Source organism: Melanotaenia boesemani, chromosome 20 (genome assembly GCF_017639745.1).
Source record: "Melanotaenia boesemani isolate fMelBoe1 chromosome 20, fMelBoe1.pri, whole genome shotgun sequence".
In the NCBI taxonomy this organism is placed as follows: domain Eukaryota; kingdom Metazoa; phylum Chordata; class Actinopteri; order Atheriniformes; family Melanotaeniidae; genus Melanotaenia; species Melanotaenia boesemani.
This window is the reverse complement of record NC_055701.1, coordinates 21,133,231-21,155,213: the sequence shown is the minus strand read 5'-3', so window position 1 is coordinate 21,155,213 and position 21,983 is coordinate 21,133,231. Positions and strand designations below refer to the sequence as shown.

Sequence of the window (21,983 nt, the reverse complement as noted above, 5' to 3'; positions counted from 1 at the left end):
CTGAGGGGGGCAGCACCTATCTACCTGTCAGCACGACGACATCGCTGAGGCTGGCGGACCAATGAAGAAGAAGAGGAACAACAGCATCGCACTACAGAAGAAGAAAAATGACGTAAAATTAGCAAGAGTTCTGTACTTATCTGTGAGTAATTGGGTTTTCACAAATTTTCCAACCCGGGCAATCAAAAGAAATAAACCGGTTTAATAACATCAATTCATTAAATTATATTATAAAATAAAACGATGTGTAAACGGAGCACGAATGACAACAAATGTAGAGTCTGGTTTGGCTAACTTCAAGATCCCGGCGGTTGTGTTGTCATTTCCTAAATCAGTTTTCAGAGATTGAATCAACAATGTCATCGGTTCAGTATCTAAGAGAGTTCATCAGCGAGCGACTAAAGACTGCTGCTGAAGAAATATTCTTAAAGCTGGAGAAAACAATCATCCAGTACGAGGTAGAGATCGACCGTCAGCGCAGACTGCTGGACGACACCTGGAAACCCGAAATGCAGATAAATACAACAGGTAATGCAAGACCGTGGGAGGCTTAGTACACGGACAAAAATGTGGCTTATGTGGCATCCGTATAAGGGCTTGATTTACTTATTACCTAGCTGCAGCCGTCTTCTTAAAATCAGAAGGATGTAGAAGTAAACACTAGATGGAAATAAGTCTTGTGACACTGCAGAATATGATCGAAACATTAGCGAATGCTGCCGTAATCAAAGCTGAGGGAGGTCCATAGAAATATTAGTGTGTGTGACCAGAGATTGACTAATATTTTTGTTTATTTTTATAATTTTTCTTGGCCATGCAGTGTTTCTGCTAGTAACGGTTTATTTGTGCTTACTAAAACTGTAACGATGTGCCTCAATGTTTGTACAAAGCACAATCACACATGGTGTTATCTGCAAATGGCTGCATGTTTGCTACACATTTACCTGGCATATGTTAACATGTTGGCTCAATAAGGCCTAGAAAATGGTGTGGTTTTAGTTAAATGTTTAGTTCTAATGTCATATAAGAAACTTTTCTTATTTCTTTTCTAACTCTCCAGATGTTCTACATCAACTTATCTGTAAGGAGGAGGAAGAGGAGGATCTTGCTGTCCAGCAGTTTTGTAACCAGGAGAGCAAATCCTGTCTGGACCTGAAAGATCCAGAGCCTCCACAGATTAAAACGCATCAGGAGGAACTTGGCGCCAGTCAGAGAGGGGAGTTGCTTGAGCTTAAGTGGGACACTGATACCTACGTAGGAACTCCAGTTTATGAAGAAAATAACCACACTGAATCAGGGCCCAACAATGGCCAGCTCTTCTCTCACAGATCCCCAATATCTGACATCCAAGACCAGGAACAAAGCCAACACTTGGACTCAAAATCAACCAGAAATGCTGAACTGAAGCCAGAAAGTGTATGTAACATAAATTGTAGTAACAATGTAGAAAATCTCATATCTGAATGTCATTTTAACACTGATACTGGTAAGAAGTCTTTAAATTGCCATATTTGTGGAAAAACCTTTAAATGTAAATCCAATATGAAGAAACATTACAAAGTCCACACGGGTGAGAGGCCGTATTCTTGTAAAATATGTGGCAAAGGGGTTAGAGACAGTGACAAGTTGATGGTCCACATGCGGACACACACAGGTGAAAGACCCTATTCTTGCAAAATATGTAATAAAAGTTTTGCTCAGAATGGTAGTTTAACTGTTCACATGAGAACCCACACGGATGAAAGGCCATTTTCTTGTGAGATGTGTGGGAAAAGTTTCAGAGATAACAGTAAATTGCTGGTCCACACGAGAACTCACACAGGCGAAAGACCGTATTCTTGCAAAGTGTGTTGGAAAAGTTTCACTCAAAACAGTCATTTGACCGTTCACATGAAAACTCACAAACGAATGAGGCCGTATACGTGTCAAACATGTGGTACGTTTTTCACTAACAGTTATGATATGTTGCACCATGCAACGACTCACAGGCAAGATATTTATAGGAAAGAAGATGAAATGAGAGAATGGAAGCATGGAAAATCATAAAAAAATTGAAAACGGTTTAAAGTATTTAAGATGTTTTAAACCTTTTTAAGAAGTTTAAAGCAAAACGATTTAAAGCATGTTTTGTTTTAGCAACAGTCCTATTTTATACCATCTCAGACTGTAGACACGTTTATAGAAACTGTACAATAAAAGCCTTTAACTTAAATGTCTTTACATCTTTACATCAAGTCAATTTTACCATGTCAACATGGTGGCACCTCATTCATGTGATGAACTTATTTAATGAAGTTTATTTATAAGCATGTGTTTAATGCAAGTAAATGGCCAACATGTGTTGTACTGTTTAACACATGAAACAACACAAAACTCAGTCTGAGCCGAGGAGGAAAAAGTGGGATTTTAGATGAGTTTTAGAATAGAACAAACTCTGTCACCTCTGTGTTTTGATCAGCTGATCAGCATAAACTGTGTTTTTTTTTTAGCCTGTTTCTGGAAAATGAATTTCTCAGAATAAAGTGGAAGTTTAATTTTGTTCATTTTAACAGTTGCAGTACTGACAACAATCACTACAGGATTTCTTTTATAATAAAGAAATTTACAAGTAATTTGAATATTGTCCACTGTTTTAGTTAAAATAGGGTAACAGTGTAAATATGAAAAAGCATGAGAAACAGGTAGTTATATCATCCATCTGCATCACTGTTATGTTTTGAAAAAGGATTTTTTTTTTCTACATTTCCTTTATATGTAAAATTTACGTTTTCTCATTTTGGTTTATGCTGCTGCTGAATATCGTACAGGATGTCACCTTTAGGTTTTTTTTTTTTTATCAAATTCAGATTTTAAAAAATATTTTAATAGGTTTTAGTTTTTTAATGCTTTTTAAGATTTATACAAGCCAACCTAATGCCTGTTATTCTTGCTGCCAAATGGCATCTTATTTTTTTTCCTGTGTTTTAGTTAAGATTAACAGTTGTGGAAAATGCACAGTACTGTACAGTATAAGTAGTTGTATAAATAAACTTTAATTATTCAAACTCATGATTAAAGCTGGTGTTGCCAAACTGCAGACTTAACGAGTTTTGTATCTCTGAGCGTCATCTGTCATTTGGTACTAGCAGACCAATTTTTAATAGTCTAAAATTGTATCCAGAAATGAAGATTTTACCTGGAAAACATTATGCCATATATATAATTAAAAAGACCAAACTGGTTTTTATTAAAAGCCAAAATTCATGCAGCATCAGAAATTTTCTAAATGTGATTCAGGTACAGAAGATGAATATTTATAATATATAAAGTTTGTGTGGTTGCCCTAGATTGAGAACAACCCTGCAGCTGTAAGCACCATTAATCTGGGCTGTGAAAGAAGGTTCCTAGTTTTAAAGGCTAGGGCCTTTCAGTGTGGAGTTTGCATGTTCTCCCCATGCATGCATGTGTTCTCTCCAGGTCCAAAAACACGCATCATCACCGCTACTTGGATACAAATTCAGAGCAAATGTTAGCAGCAGAGCTTTAACTGGATCCACTATCTTTTCCTTGGTCATCCCACCATCCTATTAGGAATGTGCACCATAAAAGATTATTAAATATCCTGACACGTTGTACAAGGAAAAATATTAATCCGCTGGATTTTCCACCCCAGTTACCTGGCTGGTAGAGTATAATAATGGAACACATCCCACTAGATGTCCTAACCAGTATAGCACACTCCAAGAGGTTACTTTGTAATACAATATGGAGGCTTTCTTGACCATCTGAGGGTGAATGTATCTGCTACACTGACCTGAGTCAAGCAAGAAGAATGGAAACATTTCTTGTCTGTATAGTAGACATGGATTTGTAAAAAGACATCTATAAGCTAAATAGGGTTTGTAAATAAAATTAAAGCTTCACCAGACCAGCGTAAAACTAAACAATGACAAATCATTGAGAAGTCATCAGGTTACAAAACACCCATTGTGTTTACCAACTGACTGTATGGCATGCCATGACTTGTTAGAGCGTAAGAACAAGAGTGCAGTGTTAGGCATCTCCAAACACTGCTTTGCTTTATTTATTAGTCTGAAAATCACCAGAACCAGAATCTGTTAGTAAATTTGGGTGAAATGTACAGAAAAGATATGAGGAATAAAATGAAGTAGTGTTATATTCTTAAAGTTAATATTTATTACATGACTGTACAAAAACAACTTACAACACAATGCAGCGATTTCTAGCCAAATATGATAGATGTGCAGTTTATTGAATTTGTGTTTACCTGTGTTGCATTTATGGGCTTATATGATAAAATCAAAGAAAAAAACAGTAAAGTTAATTTGGCTGCATGTTTTGTTCTGTTCTCTTTATTCTTATTAAAAAATAAAGAAATAAAAAAGTACTGATTAACAACATAAAGATGTGTGAATCAGATGCAGCATTACATGTTAAAATTGGGCAATTTTGCACACTTATAGCAACTACGTTGCTCTGCAACTTTAAGTAATCCAATCTTCAAGGAATGTACTGGTGCACAAACATAATGGTTAACAATCACTTCCACTTTATACGTTTTACAATGGGCTATTGTATTGCAAGCACTGATGCAGCAATAGCAAGAAACTTAACTGCTCTATGAAAGATGAAATCAGGTAAGAAAATAATCTAAAGCAGAGGAGACTGGATTGGGAGAGATTGACTAATATTTACTTCTTTCTAGTGTTAGTAAACAATGGAAATCTGTGGAAGACCTTTTCTGCAGCAAAAGCTAAGAGTGTTGAACCAAAAGGAGAACCGAGATCTCCAGTGTAAACTAAATATGCTGGAGAAACAGTACAGCTACACCCGCAAGATGCTTCGACTGAGAAAAGACTCACTGACAGCTGAAGAAAGACGAGTGAGGATGGTAAAACTCTGTGAACCAAAAGCAACGGTTAACATTGCCATGAAGGAAATAAGAGAGTACAAAACAGCAGAGACGCACTTCAGAAGGAGTATCCACACATCTGATGGAAGACTGATTTCCTGCAAATCCCATTGTCTGAACAAAGAGTCTGAAATGACAAAGCAGAGTCGGTCCGTCTCGGCTCCACCACAGCAGACAGTTAAACCCACAGGTTCAGTGAGATGTAGAAGCAACATCCAAAGAAACCTGTCGTTCATGCAGATGAAAAATATTGCAACTATTGACTCAATATCAGAAAAAGAGCTGGCCAGGCAACAGCAGGAAGCCAGAGAAGACTTGGAAAGACAGAGGCAGCATCAGTGGGAAACGTTGCGCAAGAGGGTGGCAGCATTTATGGAAAGGCTCAAAGACAAAGGCACTGAGGAAAACCCGGAGAAAACTCCACAGTCACAGTAAAATACCTCAACATATAGTAATCAAACTGTTTACAAAAAGTATGTAAAATGTTTTTTTTAACAAAAAAATGATTAAATTAAACAACAGTCCCCATTTTCTTCATGGTTATTAAAGCTTTGTGCACAGGAGTCTCCATCAGTAAGATTTGGTTTTTCTTCCACTGCGGAGAATGAAGAACCTGCTGGTCTGCAAAAGAGCAAATATCACACAAGACTGTAAGGTTATTTTATAAAAACAAGAAAAGATTTTACTATATTCTAATTTAGAGTATGTATTCTATGCTGTAATGTGCAAACATGCAAAAGGAAAGAGAAGAAACTATTGAGCTGAGAGACTGTTTTCTGGTCAGTATACAAAGTGTCAGACAGCTGCAACAGACATAAAATAATCCTACCTTCACATTCAAAGTGAACTCGCGTGGGAAGACATCGTGTGTGGTCTGTGTAATCCAGCGAACAAAGTATGGCCATCTTCTCTGTCGGCTCAGTCAACATCAGTAACAGTATGGAACACAAAACGTTGCTCTCCATCACTTCAACAGACTTATGATGTTCCTAGAAGCAAGCAAGAGGACAGTGTAGCTTTAATAATCCTGACAGGTCTTAGACTTAGCTAACCTCATATGAACAATTTATAACATATTACACTATTTGGTTATTTGTTAGAAAACTAAGCTAAATGCTCAGGCCAAATACTTGATGAAGATGTGATGATTTCAATTATGAACTGATGTGTAAACTGATTAAAAACGTGTTTGCTTTCCTGGCCACCATGACTGTAATACTCACTCTTACAAAGGCGAGGATCACTGTACACCCAAATAGAGTTTTTCTTTAAGTGCAGAAAGTGAATTAAGCACAAAATGTCATGTTATAGACCATTTGTAGGGGTGATGCTGAAACCCTGCTTGTTCTTCAAGGATGATGGCACTCCTGACAGCAACCAACGTTATCTAAACTATTGTTTTAAAGAAAAACAAGTTAAATCTGTCACCTTAACAAGCTTCAGCTGCTGCTTGCGACCAGCAAAAGCATTGAGGTGCTGACTGAGAGTGTCAAGGAAAGCCTTCATGTCAGTCTGCAAGTTGATCTGCTCAGCCAGGTTGTTCAGGGGAATGAAGGGGGGGATGTTGTGGTGACCGATTTTCACTTTAGGCTTCAGGTCAATCTCCAGGTTGAATGTGTCTAAATAGACACCCTCGTAGGACGTCGTCAGAGAAACACACAATCCTTTACCTTGACTAGTGTTTATGGCGTCGTAACCACCTGGTGACATAATTGAATTTAACAAAAGCAAATTTAAAAGAATTAGAAAGAGAAAAATATATCAAACATACAACTGGACATGACTGATGAAAACATCTCAAATGTAAAAGAAAAAACCCTAAAAAATAAACAAAACGGCTGGATGTAGATACCAATGAGGTGATGAGCATGTAGAAGATCTTGCAGCTCAGTGTGTCTGGCCATCAGCCGCAGCAGCTGCAAGTTCTCTGAGTCTTCATCCATTTCCTCCTCTTCATCAGCATTTTGTCTGTCTATAGAAGATCTCAGTTTCTGGATATTCTGTGATGCAGGGGGAAGTAAAACACTGACAAAGTGAAATTTACCGTATATGGCCGTATCACATCAGTCAGTACATGTTCTAAATAATAAATAAATCTAGTAAATGTTGTTAACCACATTAAAAGCTGTATGATATACATTGAGAGACCAACACTGAAAGCACACAGTAAAGTTTTAAGATATTTGTGCTATAGTTATTCACACAGGGATCGCCACATAGGAAAGTTCGCTCGGTTTCTGCAATGGTGGACCCTGAGCACAGTTTTCCTTTTATAAATAGTTTTAGTACTACACTCGATTGGAGAGTGTATGCACAAATGTCTGGTTTGGTTTCGCTACCAAACGAAGCACTTTAACTTTAATAAAGGTAGGACATACTGCAGTTACACCTTATGAATACATGGTTGTACATTAAATCCTACCTTCCAGCTGAGAATCAAGTTAGCTCACCTTGTGCGCATTTATCTCTGCCTTCAGCTGGTTTCTCCGGACTCTCAGCGTTTCAACTTTAGCCTTTAGCTCCTTCACACGACCCTGTTGCTGAGACTGACTTCCACGGCTCCTTGCATGAACCTCAAGGAAACTTAGATGACTCAAAACACCTGCGGATAAAGACAATCTGAACTCTCAAACGGCTTAAGTGAACTGATAAGCTGCTGTGTTAGCATTAGCATCACAACAAAAATAGCGGTCAGTTTCACTAGCGAGTTAGCTTCGCATATTCCCATCACGCTACCTTTGGTGGACGCTCTCTCCATGTTTTGTTAGTTTTGCTATTTTACTCTGTGAGATGTAACGTAGCTAATCCAAAGAAAACACCCACAACACAAGTTTTGATTTTGGCGGCTGCTAGGGCATTAGCTACGCCTCTCGCGACGTCAACCCAGGAAGTACAATTCAAAACAGTTGAGATCACATGGAGTATCAGCGCGAGCGATTAGCTTAGTATTCAGTAGGTTAACTCAGGTTAACACGAGGAGATAAAGACACGGAAGTTAAGTTTCTACAAAATGTAAACTCTCGTTGCAAGATTTTTTTGTTTTTCCTTGTCCCACTTGTGGGAATACTCAAACAGGTTAACATTAACTTGACGCAGAGCCCTTGAACCTGTCAAGAAACAGCATGGTGTCGCTGACAGCGAGTTTTACCCGGATAATATTAGTGCTGCAGAGTAAAGGTGAGTCCGCTTCATGTTGTGCAATCTGTACGCAAATTTCTATTGCGCTTCCGTCTCATACCTGCGTTGATTGAAAATAGAAACAACTTCAGTGTTTATTTAATTTACATATTTTCCCGCTGAGTGACATTTTGCAGTTGTCAGATTTGAAGTCATTTGGGGAAACTTCACTTGTACACTAGAATAAATAGAGGAAGGCTACCATTTATTATTTATATCTAATACAGCTTAGCCAAGACTCATAACAAGTAGTTCATTATGATGATCATGATTAAGAGTTGTCAGCCTTTTCACTGATTTATGTTAAGTTGTATCAACTGGTTGGTTTTTTTATTTCATTATTTATTAACCTTGGACCGGTATACGCCCCCTTCCGTAAACTCGTGTTTATCTCAGTTCTAAACAAAATAACCTTCAGATTAATCAGTAATGAAAATAATTGTTACTACCTTAACTGATTGGATATTATTACAAGAGGTAATTAACTGATTTACCTCATCAGCTAAGTGCTTATTGTGGTTGTTTTTTGTTTTGATTTATTTATTTTTGTGACATGTTTTTTGTTTTTGTATCTGCTTTAGTCAGCTGACAGTAAAAAAAAATAAAAAGAGGCTTGCACATGAAAGAAAATGGGCAAATCCTCCCATTTAAGACTTTTTTTCTTTTTGTTTTGCTAAAAAAGTATTAATCTTGGATGATTCAAGCATTATTTAATCAGAATCTCCAAACTATAACTGCATATTCTGAGTGAAAAACACACTGTGGATATGTGGATACCTTTCAGCCACCGTATGAAGTTATCGCAGAAACTTTTATCAGTGACCTTCAACACCCACAGAGATTTGTTGCTGCTGTTTGTCTCTCTGGTGCGGCCATCAAGAGGAACCTTCCCTCTTAACCTTGCATGGCCACAAACAGTTGTCATTATTTTTGGACCAGTGCAGTCAGGGGTTATTTGGCACAGAGCTTGTGTGAACTCGGTTTGTCTATATTGACCCAGATTTCACAAGCAAGATGGTTAAATTTGTAACATTTGCAGAAGTTTTGCATTTATCATGAAAGAATCATAAATTTGTAAGAAAATTGGGGGTCCGTTATGTTTTTACCACTTTGGTAAAAAAATATGTAATTTAAAAAATATATAAAATAATAATTATATATATCTCTCTCTATATATATAATAAATATATATATATATATATATATATATATATATATATATATATATTATAAATATAATATCGTATATAAAATTGTCTGTGATGGACTGGTGACCTGCCTCTCGTCTGCTAATTGCTCAGACAGGCTCCAGCTTTCCCGCTGAAATGAACTAAGTAAAATAAAAAATGGATGGATATAAGACTGCATGCCTTCTTTTATAAAATATGTGTTTAAATGTTGTGTCTAAACCTAATTTATTTACTTTCCTCTAGGTCGCTGGGCTTCCCTGACTGATGGGTGTGAACAATGAATGGCCCTATTTGTGTGAAAGTGTGATCGCATTAGCGCACAGCCTTTTCCAGCTGCAGCCAGGAGACAATCACCATGGACCCGTCCAATCAGAAGCACTTCACCGTTGCAGACTATGTTATATTTGCCATCTTACTCGCCGCCTCTGTCGGCATCGGGCTGTACTACGCCCTGTCTGGTGGGCGTCAGCGTACAACGCAGGAATTCTTGATGGCAGACAGGAGCATGCACTGTCTTCCAGTCTCACTGTCGCTCATCGCCTCCTTCCAGTCGGCTGTGGCGATCATAGGTGTTCCAGCTGAGATCTACACTCATGGCACTCAGTACTGGTTCATTGGCTGTGCCTACTTTCTCGGTCTTGTCATTCCAGCTCATGTTTTTATTCCCGTGTTGTACAGACTTCACCTCTCCAGCGCTTACCAGGTATTCTGAAACTCTTATATTTGTCACCTGTGGGGGTTTAATGTGAGTTACATGATCCACACATCTCATCTTATTTTGTTTCACAGTATCTTGAACTACGGTTCAGTAAAGCAGTGCGCATCTGTGGAACTTTGACATTCATCTTTCAAATGGTGAGTTGATTTAAACTAAAATCCAGTATAAGTGTTTGAAATTGGGGGACTGAAATTAGACCTGTAGATTAAATATGTTAAAGAGGGTTTCAGTATCAGTTTTCTAGCTCTTATAAAGGAAAAAATACAACCCACAGTAGGATGCATCAAATCTGTGCAATTCCACTTCTAAACTTTGTATGTTGTGTGACTATGTTAGATTTCAAGAAAGTTTGTCTCCTTGGAAGCAAGAATAAACGGGTGGCTGCAACTTGTGCATTGTAGTCTCTGACTTCAAAAAATGACAACAAAAGAAAACAACTTATCAGTTCATAGAGGGACAGCATCAGGGTTATTGCCGATCCAGCCCAATTCCTCGCGAACCATTAAGCTTCCAGAGCAGCTACCCTGATGCATGACTGTTAACTATGAGAATAAGACTATTATCACACCACAGGGAAAACTCTATGAAATCGTCTTGTTTTGTTCTGCAATAATGTGATCGTGTGCATGCACAGGTTGAAGAATGTGTGAGGTCTGCACATTCTTGCCACATACTCTTCTTCTATAAATACCAGCTTGTGTGCAGGAAAAGGCGAACACATGGTCTGATTTTTGATGAGAGTTATTGACACCCCTTAATTTTAAGTTCATACAATAATTCAAAACATCTGAAAACAAAAGAACTAATTTCCCCCTCAGAGCTGAGTGGAAACCCCTTTAATATAATACAGCCTAATAAATAAAGAAATTTTTTGTTATTGCCACTGAAATCCTAATTTTTCTTTTTTATAACAGCAATAGCTTCTTCTCTGTCTCCTGTTTACTTGACCACAGGTTGTCTATATGGGCGTTTGTGTGTACACACCTGCCTTTGCACTAAATGCAGGTATGAAAAGTTGATCTGTTTTATTTTAACTCTGTAAATTTAAGTAAATTTAGTTGCATATCATCATGTTGCTGTATTTTATTTCAGTTACTGGATTTGAGTTGTGGGGAACAGTACTGGCCACTGGACTAGTGTGCACTGTGTACACAACAATGGTGAGTTACAATATGTTCAAAGATCTGAACGACAACAGCTTGGTTCAGTTTGATTCTGTCACTTCTCTGTGGGTCATACTCCAATAAGTCTCTAATTGTGCATTTGTGCATAATAGTGATTACTTCCATTTCATATTATGACTTATCTAATTTGCTACCAGGGCGGTTTGAAAGCTGTCATCTGGACCGACGTCTTTCAGACTGTTGTGATGTTTGCGGGGCAGCTGGCCGTCATCGTGGTGGGAGTGCACCAGACTGGAGGAGTGTCAGAGGTCTGGATGAAAGTGTGGGAGGGAAATCGTATATCTGGTCTGGAGTAAGTCAAAGCCTGCACATGCTGACAATACTTTCTATACAGAAAGCATATGCTTTCTTTTAAAATTTAATTTTATTATTCCCATGTATGTGAAGAGAGAAGAAAGGAAAAAAAATCCTGTAAAATGTCTACCTGTTAATTCTTTCCTCATCTAAAGAAACAATAACAGAAATAGTGCCGTATAAATGGTCTGTTACACAATTTTTTTACTTTTTTAATAATGATTAATGACTCTTAACTTATTGTTTATGTTGCATAATTTACTTTTTGGGATTAACTATTTCTAACCAGTTATTTGAGTAACCAATTTGAAAAACAATTACTGTCTTATTTCCACATTCAGAAGTTACAGAGTGACATAATTATGCATTTTATGTTTTGTTTCTGTTCAACAACCAGACACTAACAGTATTTCTCTTCACTTGTTTATTCAACTTTAACTAGAGGAGAAAAACTTCCCAGTCAAGCCACCTTTTCTGTTCTGGCTAATCAGCTTTTATCTATTTTCATTAAGATGTGTAAAGTCTGCATGTTGCTCAGGAGAAGCCACATACACTTGCAGTGAATACATTTAATCACACAAAATATAATGAAGTACCGTTTTTCTTTTTTCTAAAGTGCTTTTTTTTTTTTTTCTCCTGGGTTTTAGTCTAAATCCAGATCCTACAGAGAGACACACCTTCTGGACTCTTGGCATTGGCGGAGTCTTCCTCATGCTGTCCCTGTATGGAGTGAACCAGGCTCAGGTCCAAAGATACCTCAGCTCGCGTTCGGAAAGAGAAGCTGTCAGGTATGCAGCCTGATAGATTTCCAGCTGATGTTTGTGAGGTCAGCCTGAAAATACATTTAACATAAGTTCATTTACTCAGCAACATTTAGAAGAATGTGAAGAACTTACAGCTATTTCTTTATCTTTATATTATAATATTACATATTTTTCTATGTTTCATTAGAAAATACAAGTATTGTTCATCTGAAGAAGTTAGCATGAGTCACTCTTACATGTTTAGTTGTAGTTTTAAAGATTTTTCTCTAACTATACATAATGAAATACCCAGTTCATTATACTTAAGTTTGTTTTCTGAAAGTGTTTACAAAAAGAAAAAAAAATCGGCCTGTGCAGCTACAGAAACAGAAAGTGGGTTAAGAGAAAAAAATCATCATTTGAAATATATGTTCATTTATTAATTAAGATATTTCATGATTGTTACAGATACATTAAAGTGATCTAACAAAGATTTACACTCACTGGCCACTTTATTAGATACATAGCTCAGTTAAATAGCTTCTTAGCACAAAGAGCTAATCAGCCAATCACATGACAACAACTCATTACACTTAGGCGTAGACATGGTTAAGAAGACTTGTTGAATCGGGAGACTGGATGGAGATGACAGAAAGGCAACAGTAACTGAAATAACCTGGTTCAAACCAAGGTTTGCAGAATATCATTTTTGAATTTACAACATCCAGGCTTGAAAGTGATGGGCTACAGCGGCAGAAGACCACACCGGGTGCCACCCCTGTCAGCTAAGAACAGGAATCTGAGGCTACAGTTTACACAGACTCATCAAAACTGGACAATAGAAGATGGAAAAACATTACCTGGTCTGATGAGTCCAAATTTTAACTGCAACATTCAGGTGGTAGTCAGAATTAGTTGGAAACAGCATGAAAGCGTGACTCTATCGTATCTTATATCAGTAGTTCAGGCTGGTGGGGGAGGTGGCAGAGAAAATAAGACTCATGTCCTTATTTTCTTGGTCCATTTTGGGCTCCTTTGAACCTGCACCACAGCCTACCTGAATATTGTTGCTGACCATGTCCATCCCATTATGACCTCAGTGTACCATCTTCGTATGGCTACTTCTAGCAAGATAATGCACCATGTCACAAAGCTCAAATCATCTCCACCTGCTTTCTTGAACATGACAATGAGCTCACTGGACTCCAACGGCCTCCACAGTCACCAGCTCTCTATCCAATAGAGCAGCTTTGGGATGTGGTGGAACAAGAGATTCTCATCATGGATGTGCAGCCAACAAATCTGCAGCAACTTGATGTTATCATGTCAGTATGGAGCAAAATCTCTCCGCAATGTTTACAAAACCTTGTTGAATCTATGACAGAAAGAGTAGTAGCAAGGTGGACCCAATAAAGTGGCTTGTAAGTGTATTTCTCCACCAGGGAGCGCTGACACGCTTTTTTTTTTTTTTTTTTCACCAGCCTGTCAGGTAGTCCATCACTTTGATCCAGATTTGAATATCTCAACAACTGTTCAGCAGCTGATTTCGGATTATTAGATTTTCAGCAGATATCCATAGTTTGGAGGATTTTTAAAGATTTATTTCCTTTACTGTTTATGATATGCCATCAATCAGTCAAAATGTCCATTTTACCTGTGCTTTGGTTTGTGACTAAATTCTGTCTTTAGTCCTTCTGGAATTTTAAGACTAACATAAATGAATCAGAGTTTTTGCCTCCAGACATCAGTACACTCCCTCAGAGATAGCACATTTTACCAGCAAAGTTTCAGAAGTTCTGACTTTATGTTTGTGTCTCCGTCCAGATCGTGTTATATGGCGTTCCCTTCCCTGCAGCTGGCTCTGGCTCTAAGCTGCATCATGGGGCTGGTCATGTTTGCACGTTACTGTGGCAAAGACCTCTCTGAACAGCTGGGCAGCTCTTCGAGGGATGCTGTGAGTTTCACTGTGATAGTCCTGCTTGCTAATATGGTTATAAATATTTCCCCCGAGCAAACATAGCTGTTATGTCTTAGTCTTTCAGCTTTTTTTTGCTTTCTTATCTCAAGAAATTATAAAAGAGTTTATGCAAAGTTAACATAAACTACAGTTGCTGGTGTATTTGCATATTTTCCAGTAATTCGTGTGACTTTTTTTGAAAATGTGGCATCTTGTGTCCTCAGAGCTTGTGATGTGTTGGTTTGTTGTGACTAAAGAAATGTATGCAAATCAGACTTTCAGGGGGATGTTATCATGATCTGTTTTCCCTCAGATGGTGATCTACTTTGTGATGGACATGCTCCAAGGTCTACCGGGGCTGCCTGGACTCTTTGTTGCATGCTTATTCAGTGCCGCGCTCAGGTACCCTACTTTTCACCATGTCCCTAGAGTATGGTTTCAGCTTGCATATCAATGGCTCTGACATTTTGTAGAAGGATGTTACATTTAGACTTTACAATAATTTGACTTCAGGTGTGTATAGCAGACATTTTTCAGAAACAGCAAACTTAAGTCCCTTAGATGTGCACTCATTTCTATTAATCTGATAGCATCTGTACAACTTGGTTTCATGTCTGAATGAGCACCCTTAAAACATTTTCACTTAGCTTTAAACATAGATCAAGGCTGGATTACATGTTGTTGCATCAGCAGATGGATATACAGTAGATCAGATTATGATATAATTATAGAAAATTTGCATATTTCAAACTGCCACAACATTAAAAAACACAAATGGTTAAAGGTATTAACGCGGCTGCTGCTTCAATGTTCTGTTAGAATAAACTAAATCCTAGTATTTATTTTGACACTTGCCACCTACCGAAACATTTTGCAGACCTGTTTTTCTCCCAAATATGGTGACACTTGTCCTGTTAGGACAGCAGGACTGCATTGGACCTACTATAAACTACTTAAAAAGGATAAGAAATGGCCTCCTCATGTCTGCATATCAATGTGATGGCTTCTGAAGCCATTTGTGTTGGAGAAATCCATGGAGAGAACACAACACAGCCTACAAGAACTGAATAATCTGTTGCTGTTGATGTTCTTTGTGCTGCTTGATCAGAGCTGTTTTAACAGCATGAGGATTCAATTCAATTTTTACTTTAGCTTTATTTCTGTTGCGTCACTTCATAACAACATTATCTCAGGGCACTTTACAATCAATTCCAAAAGAGCCAATTCATAATAAAACATAGCCTAGTTAAGGAAAACCAACAGATTGCAAAGTATTTTGACTTCGATTCAGTCCCTCACGATCTGCTCAGTGTTAGTTCATAACACATTGGTTGATCTGTGAATACTTGGCCACAGAGGAGTCAAATCTGCAGGCTACGCCCGGTTGAAGCCTTTTAGACCTCAGACCTTCATTAAGTCCTCAACAACAGTATGTACAAATGCTGAATATTTGAATAAAAAGTGTGTTTGCCATTTATAACCTTTTGCACTGTGATGACTGCTGTAAATGTTTTTTTTTTTTAATGTTTAGATCTATTGATAAATGGCATACATATTGTTTTTTTTCTATGCAGCACCATATCCTCTGCCTTCAACTCTTTGGCTACGGTGACAATGGAGGACCTCATCAAACCCCATTTCCCATCCATGACAGAAGAGAGAGCAACCCTGCTGTCCAAAGCTTTAGGTTAGCGGTCTAAAGCTTTAAACTCAGCAGTGCATGATGCAGAGATAAAGGTTATGCTAAAGTTTAAACTTGTGTCTCCATGATTAGCTACGTCCTATGGGCTGCTGTGTTTGGCCATGGCCTATCTGACTCATCTCATGGGTGACTCAGTTTTACAGGTAAGTTTGCATGCTGTTCAGCCAAATAACAATCCACATTTTTCTTTAAATAAGTATTTGGTGTTTATATTTGGATTGTAGGTGGCTTTGAAAATCTTCGGGATGGTTGGTGGTCCTATTCTAGGCCTGTTTTGTCTGGGAATGTTCTTCCCATGGGCCAATTCTTCTGTAAGTTGACCCTCGCCAGGTAGATCTGTTGGTTGTTTTGTAAAGCTCATTATTGGAAGACATGGTGAAGATTTCTTTTGTTTCCAGGGTGCGTTGGCAGGTCTGGGTGCAGGTCTGGCTGTGGCTTTCTGGATTGGCATCGGGAGCATCGTCACCCGTAGCTCTGGCTCCAGACCGCTGCCACCCACCTGTAGCGTCGTCCTGCCGTTGAACAACATGACTGCTGCCATTCAGACAGCACTCAGCAATGTCACTCAGAGGTGTGAGTCAATCCAGGGACACCAGTTTTGTTTTTATAGTGCTTGTTTCACATTTAATGTTCTTTTTTTAGTCGACCATCTGGGCTGAAGCGGTTTTATTCATTGTCCTACATGTGGTACAGTGCATTCAACTGCTTCACAGTCATTGTCATAGGCCTGATCATCAGCTTTCTTACAGGTAGGCAACCTCTTATGTTTACATAATCAAGAACGTTCCTTCACAGTCAGCTTTAAAATGTTTTATCTTTATTTATTTGAGGCCCAATGAGGGAAGAGGATGTAACTCCAGGAACAATATACCCCTTGTTTGGGAAACTGTTTTGTTTTCTACCCGAACACCTGAAGAAGAAGCTCTGCTGTGTGACTCCTCTGGGGCAATCTGTAAGTAAAATGGAGTTTAGTTACATATTATCACTACTTTTGAGAGTTTGTTAGACATAAAGTTTGTTATATTCTCCATGTGCAAACTGAAGGATTTAGATAGAAAAACAAACTACTACAGCTTTGGTGGCACCATGAGGGCGTCTTCACCCTGTTGTTGATTAGCACTGATTTCCACATTTATTTACCCGGCATGTGAACATGGTCTAAGATAGGGTGACCAAATGTCCTCTTTTAACCAGCATGTCCTCTTTTTGAGAGCTTTAACATGCGTCCGGACAGAATTTTGCTGTATCACAGCCTCAAATATGTTTGCATCAGATTTGCATTGCGTTTTACCCCCCACACTTTCTCATTATTGTTATCCTCTCTCACAGAGAGGCTGGAGTAACTTGGTGTTTGTGCCAAACTGCAGAGAAATTGTGAGTCACTCTCCTTCCTCATAGACTCGAATGGGCTCTGCATTCGTGGGGAATGCAAAACCTTCATGAGAGTTTTTATCTCCCTCACTTTCTACGTAGTTTTGCACGAACACTTCCAGACGAAATGAAGACGAGATTTGTGTTTTTGACTGATGGCTTTGATAAATTAGGGAGGAAGCTGTTTTGGATATGGGTGTCCAGTATCAGTAAAGCTAGTAAAGGGAAAACCATAAATGTAAATTTACAGACCAACTAAATAAAATAAAAAAATCCCACTTTTATCTTGGTAGTGATGCATAGGAAGCTCATTGCATGACATGCAAAGCAGGGAGCTGGAAGCTCACATCAGTTCAGCATAAATATGGATTGCTTTTATTTTGTGTTTATATTGTGTTATTGCTTTATAAAGCAACAAACATTGAACAAAAACACACTTGGTCAAAATTGATCTTCTCCACCAAAAAGAAATTCCACTGGATTTCTTTTTACACATTTAGGCATACACTTTATTTATATTATTATATTTTATCTTTGAATTAAGCTTTTTGTCATACTGTCGTAGCTTTAATGTTGACACATTTGTATGTATCTAATGGTCATGATGCCACATGTGTTTTCCACATGCTGATCGAGGTGCTGAGACAGTACGAAAATATATCACTATATTGATATATCAAATATATCACATGCGGGCATGCACAGAAACGCAGTGGGAGGGCAGAAGGCCAAGCCGTTAAGTCAAATAGGCTGCGTGTCCATCTTTACTGAGGAAATTAAAGCAATTCTAGACGGGTGTTTTATTTTTAACTGATCAAATTATTAAGGAGCACAAGCAGGCAGGGAATACGTTTTTACCGGTTTCTTGTGAAGAAACGGCAGCTAGCAGCCTGGATTCGTACAGTCGTCTGGGCAAACTGGGACGAATTTGCTCTTAACACACCTCAGACCAAACGATAATTTATAGGAAAGTTTTATAAGATTCAAGATAATCGGGCGTTTGACGTCCTTGGCTGGGAAGGCGCAAAATCGGGACAAAAACAGCCTGATAATCTTTATGTGTACCAGGCCTAAGTTAATATTTTTCTTTGTTCTTCCAGATCTCAGCCACCCAACGGTCTCCTCCACGACACAAAGAAAGTAACGGACAGGCCTTTCCACATGAGGATGGAGCAGCACGGGAGGAGACGGAGAGCTTTCTTTATGAGGCTAACACTCCGTTTGTAGAATATGAAACAGCATTGTGAATTTCTTCACATGAGGCTAAAAACAGTTCTTAAACAAAACACTTGGACTTAAATATACATGTATTTGTTTTGTGTATTTTGATGTTGGATCTCATTTCTTGTTTGCATCGAGAACTGCTGCAATGAGGCCAGATTTTCTTTTTTTTTTTTCTTTTTTTACATCCCCCAACTCCCTTATCTCATCAGAAAATGATTTGCAGCTGAGCCAGCCACCATTGTAGAGTAATATCCTGTTTCCACAGAGTATGTCTGTTTCACAATCTTAATCACAGATTCCCACTCAGGTGTTTTTTTTTTGCTTGAAGGATTTGTTTTTATACTTTTGAAAACTGCACTACATAGTTACATTAGAACTGCAAGAAGCTCAGTGAGTTTGAGTGCGTGAGATATTTAAATTTTTTCTGCATTGTGTTGATCAAAACTACAGTACTACATCTGTGTGAATGGTTCCATGAGATCGCTGCGCCTTATGTTTTAAGAAAGAATGAACTATGATTGTAACCCAGCTCAAACACGATAAAACCCTTTTTTCTAAAAATAAGGAATAAAGATTTTTACAGTTAAAATTTTGCTTTATTACCTTTTTAAGTCACTTTACTTGTCATTTTAAAACTCACCAGTCTAATATTTTTACGTTATATTTCTCTACACTGCCATTTAGGGAAATTTAAAAATATTCTAACTTATAATGTAACTTATTTACATCTATAATAATTGGCTACAAGATCATATAAATGTAATAATTAGTATGCAGCAGAAAGCCGGGTGTGAGGTTAGCTCTGCTGCAACCAAACATGTCATTAATATACTGCTTAATGTTTCTGAACCAGATATGAGGGTAAAATTATTCTTTTTATTCTTTTTTAACCATGGATAACCACGTTGGCAGCTATATTATATCTCTGTTAATGTGTCAAGTCTTTAAAAATACTTCAATGTCAATATTTAAATCCAAAAGTAAAGTATGGTTATGAGTAAAGTAACATGAAGTCATATATTTTTTAGTCAGATTCCTCTTGAATCAGAAATATCACTATATTCCCTTCAATAATTATATTTATTAAATAATTATGAAAAAATACTTTATTCATCCCAGGGAAAAATTATAAATGTATTTAAATATTAAACAATATATTTCCATCGTGCAGTTGGCTGTTGTGAGGGCAAAATAACTTTATACCAGGAGCTCCAGCAAAAGTCCCAAATTTCAAGTGTACTCTGTTGAAAGAGGTGTATAATAAGGTCTTTTGTGTAGTAGAGGCTTAAAAAAACTAAACTAAATAGCTGCCATATAACAACTTTGTGCCTTGTTGATTTGCATTTACTACATGTGTCGCTTGGGTTTATTGACATGTCAGTGTGTATAAATCCATTTTGTTCTGCAGGTACATCATGTAAAAAAAAAAGATGTATTTGGAGATGCAAATCCTATGATCCTTTTTGAGGTAGCTTTTAAAGGTAAATGGGATAGTGTTCAACACAGAGTAGAAAAGTCACATTTCAAATAATTTAATCAAAAATTTAAAATAGCTAACAAATTAAATAACTACTTAATGAAAAGAAGACATTGAACGCAACATTGTCCTGTTTAAGTGTGTTTCTGCTGTCCTTAGTGTAAAGCTTCAAGTGTAGGTAATTCAGCTGTATTTTTTTAACCATGAAAGCCAGTCTTAAGACATTTGTACAAGGTTGCATGAAAGCAAAGTTATCAGAATAGATAAAGACAAAAATTCTATAGTACATGCTCGTTTTCTTTGTTAATGTGACAAAAACAAAGACATGGGATGAGTTGTGCAAACCTAAGGACTGAAAATCTCAAAATTAATTAGGTTAATTGGCAAACTGGATTGTGATTGGATGTAAAGAAGCATTCTTTGGTTGTTGTGATCGAGATGCGTTCACCATTTGCTGTACCATTTGAAAGTGACATTTTACAATGTAAATTGGCAGAATATTTGGGTATTTGTTCCCCTATAGCAGTTGTGCCCAAGTCCGGTCCTCGAGATCTACCATCCTGCAACTTTTAGATTTAACCCTTCTCCAACACCTTTGAATCAAATGACTGGCTCGTTACCAGGCCTCTGCAGAGCTGAATGACATGCAGATGACATCTGAAAAAAAGTGTCAAGGATGAAAATGAATAATGACTCATTAACTATCAACAAAATCAAGTTGAGAACTTGTTGAAAAAATATCTATGAAACCCTAAAAGTTGAAACACTGTAAAATGTTAATATAAACAAAATACAATGAGTTGCAAATCCCATAAACCCATATTTTATTCCCAATAGAACACAAACAACCAATAAGGTGCTGAAACTGCAAAATTTGACCATTTATTGGAAATATTTCTTCATTTTGAATGTGATGGCGACAGCACATCTCAAAAAAAGTTGGAACAGGAGTAACAAAAGGCTGGAAATGATCGCCACAAATTAAACATTGACAGTGGAGCAAATCTAATTCTGTTACCTAGCAACAGGTCAGTACAATGACTGAATATAAAATGAGCATTTGAAAAACAGCAGAACTTCTCTGGTATAAAAAGATGGGCAGAGATTCATCAATATGAGACAAACTGCACCTAAAAATTGTTTCTAAAAAATTGTTAAAAAAAAGATCTCCTGCCTCATCTTGTAAACACGCTGCTGAAATCAAACTAAAAACAAATGTACTTAAAATAAAAAAAAACAATTTGCCAATTTGATATATTGTTTTTGTCCGATTTTAAAATAACTGTGCATATGAAATATTTGTAAAAACTGCTTTAAGTGTAAATCCATCACAAAGAGATGTTTGTTTGTTCAGGAGCCTGCTGCATCGGTTTTACATCACAGAGGCTACCAACAAATTGTCAGTTTAGGCTTTGCAGGCTTTTCCAAGCTAATCATGTACAAGTCATAAGACATTTTACAGTTAAAGCATAAAATGTGTGTTACTGTATATTTCTAACACTCAACCATGGCGTTTCCCTAACTTTAACCTTTAACTAGAGAATATCGGGGACAATAAAATCATCTCAAACATTGCAAAAAGACAAAAGAAGAAAAGTCTGTTCACTCCCTTTCATTCATAAATTGAATGTAATCAGAAACACAATCCAATTCTCACTGGTTTGTGTTGAGCAGCTAAAGTTTTTAATGTTCATCAGACTCTCCTGACATTCAGTATGAAAAATGAAGATTGGACCAAAGTGGCAAGTCTTAGCTATCTTTTGAGAAGGTTGGCATCAGAACAGAAAGAACATTTCAGGAAATACGTGTTTCAACACAGGGGAGCCCAAATGGCAGGCTTTTAAAAGTTAAAGGGACATGACTCAAGTGGGTCAGAGTTCCTTGAAAATTTGGACTTCATCATGGTAGAGTGGTCTGTCACACATCTTTTAGGATTCAACTTTAAGCTCTGCATTTATTTAGCCATTTTACATGTATATTTTCAAAATGGAAATTTTTAACCATGCAAACACCATGTCACACAACGTACAAGCC

The 21,983-nt window shown here is 37.5% G+C and overlaps 3 protein-coding genes across 5 annotated transcripts; 2 read left to right on the top strand and 1 right to left on the bottom strand.

Moving 5' to 3' along the window:
* Positions 1-60: 60 nt before the first annotated feature.
* Positions 61-3,048, top strand: LOC121631494 (zinc finger protein 37-like). Its single transcript, XM_041972471.1, has 3 exons — positions 61-142; positions 336-528; positions 1,061-3,048. The coding sequence occupies exons 1-3, from the start codon at positions 62-64 to the stop codon at positions 2,044-2,046; spliced, it is 1,260 nt and encodes a 419-aa protein (XP_041828405.1). The 5' UTR covers position 61; the 3' UTR covers positions 2,047-3,048.
* Positions 3,049-4,153: 1,105 nt separating this feature from the next.
* Positions 4,154-7,824, bottom strand: cenpo (centromere protein O). The gene is made up of 6 exons (XM_041972483.1): positions 7,649-7,824; positions 7,363-7,514; positions 6,765-6,912; positions 6,341-6,612; positions 5,742-5,901; positions 4,154-5,533 (listed from the first exon to the last, which is right to left on the bottom strand). Exons 1-6 carry the CDS (start codon positions 7,668-7,670, stop codon positions 5,424-5,426), a joined length of 864 nt encoding a protein of 287 aa, XP_041828417.1. The 5' UTR covers positions 7,671-7,824; the 3' UTR covers positions 4,154-5,423.
* Positions 7,825-7,835: 11 nt separating this feature from the next.
* Positions 7,836-19,065, top strand: slc5a6b (solute carrier family 5 member 6). Of its 3 annotated transcripts, XM_041972455.1 has the most exons (17): positions 7,836-7,924; positions 8,009-8,089; positions 9,523-9,982; positions 10,069-10,134; positions 10,951-11,002; positions 11,090-11,157; positions 11,319-11,473; positions 12,123-12,263; positions 14,043-14,172; positions 14,489-14,577; positions 15,750-15,862; positions 15,950-16,020; positions 16,102-16,188; positions 16,276-16,448; positions 16,520-16,626; positions 16,708-16,829; positions 18,349-19,065. In XM_041972455.1, exons 3-17 carry the CDS (start codon positions 9,635-9,637, stop codon positions 18,493-18,495), a joined length of 1,869 nt encoding a protein of 622 aa, XP_041828389.1. In that variant the 5' UTR covers positions 7,836-7,924; positions 8,009-8,089; positions 9,523-9,634; the 3' UTR covers positions 18,496-19,065. The 3 variants fall into 3 exon arrangements, with proteins under 3 accessions (XP_041828389.1, XP_041828390.1, XP_041828388.1); XM_041972456.1 differs by lacking the exon at positions 8,009-8,089 and having other exon boundaries at positions 7,838-7,924; XM_041972454.1 differs by lacking the exon at positions 7,836-7,924 and having other exon boundaries at positions 7,970-8,089.
* Positions 19,066-21,983: the final 2,918 nt, after the last annotated feature.

Coding starts and splice junctions, on each gene's coding strand:
- LOC121631494 (XM_041972471.1), top strand. CDS start 62: ATGAAGAAGAAGAGGAACAACAGCATCGCACTACAGAAGAAGAAAAAT. Junction 143..335: donor CAAGAGTTCTGTACTTATCT/GTGAGTAATTGG, acceptor TTCCTAAATCAG/TTTTCAGAGATTGAATCAAC. Junction 529..1,060: donor AATGCAGATAAATACAACAG/GTAATGCAAGAC, acceptor CTAACTCTCCAG/ATGTTCTACATCAACTTATC.
- cenpo (XM_041972483.1), bottom strand. CDS start 7,670: ATGGAGAGAGCGTCCACCAAAG. Junction 5,902..6,340: donor AGCAGCTGAAGCTTGTTAAG/GTGACAGATTTA, acceptor GCTTGCTTCTAG/GAACATCATAAGTCTGTTGA. Junction 5,534..5,741: donor AGTTCACTTTGAATGTGAAG/GTAGGATTATTT, acceptor GCTCTTTTGCAG/ACCAGCAGGTTCTTCATTCT.
- slc5a6b (XM_041972455.1), top strand. CDS start 9,635: ATGGACCCGTCCAATCAGAAGCACTTCACCGTTGCAGACTATGTTATA. Junction 11,003..11,089: donor TGCCTTTGCACTAAATGCAG/GTATGAAAAGTT, acceptor ATTTTATTTCAG/TTACTGGATTTGAGTTGTGG. Junction 14,173..14,488: donor GCAGCTCTTCGAGGGATGCT/GTGAGTTTCACT, acceptor GTTTTCCCTCAG/ATGGTGATCTACTTTGTGAT.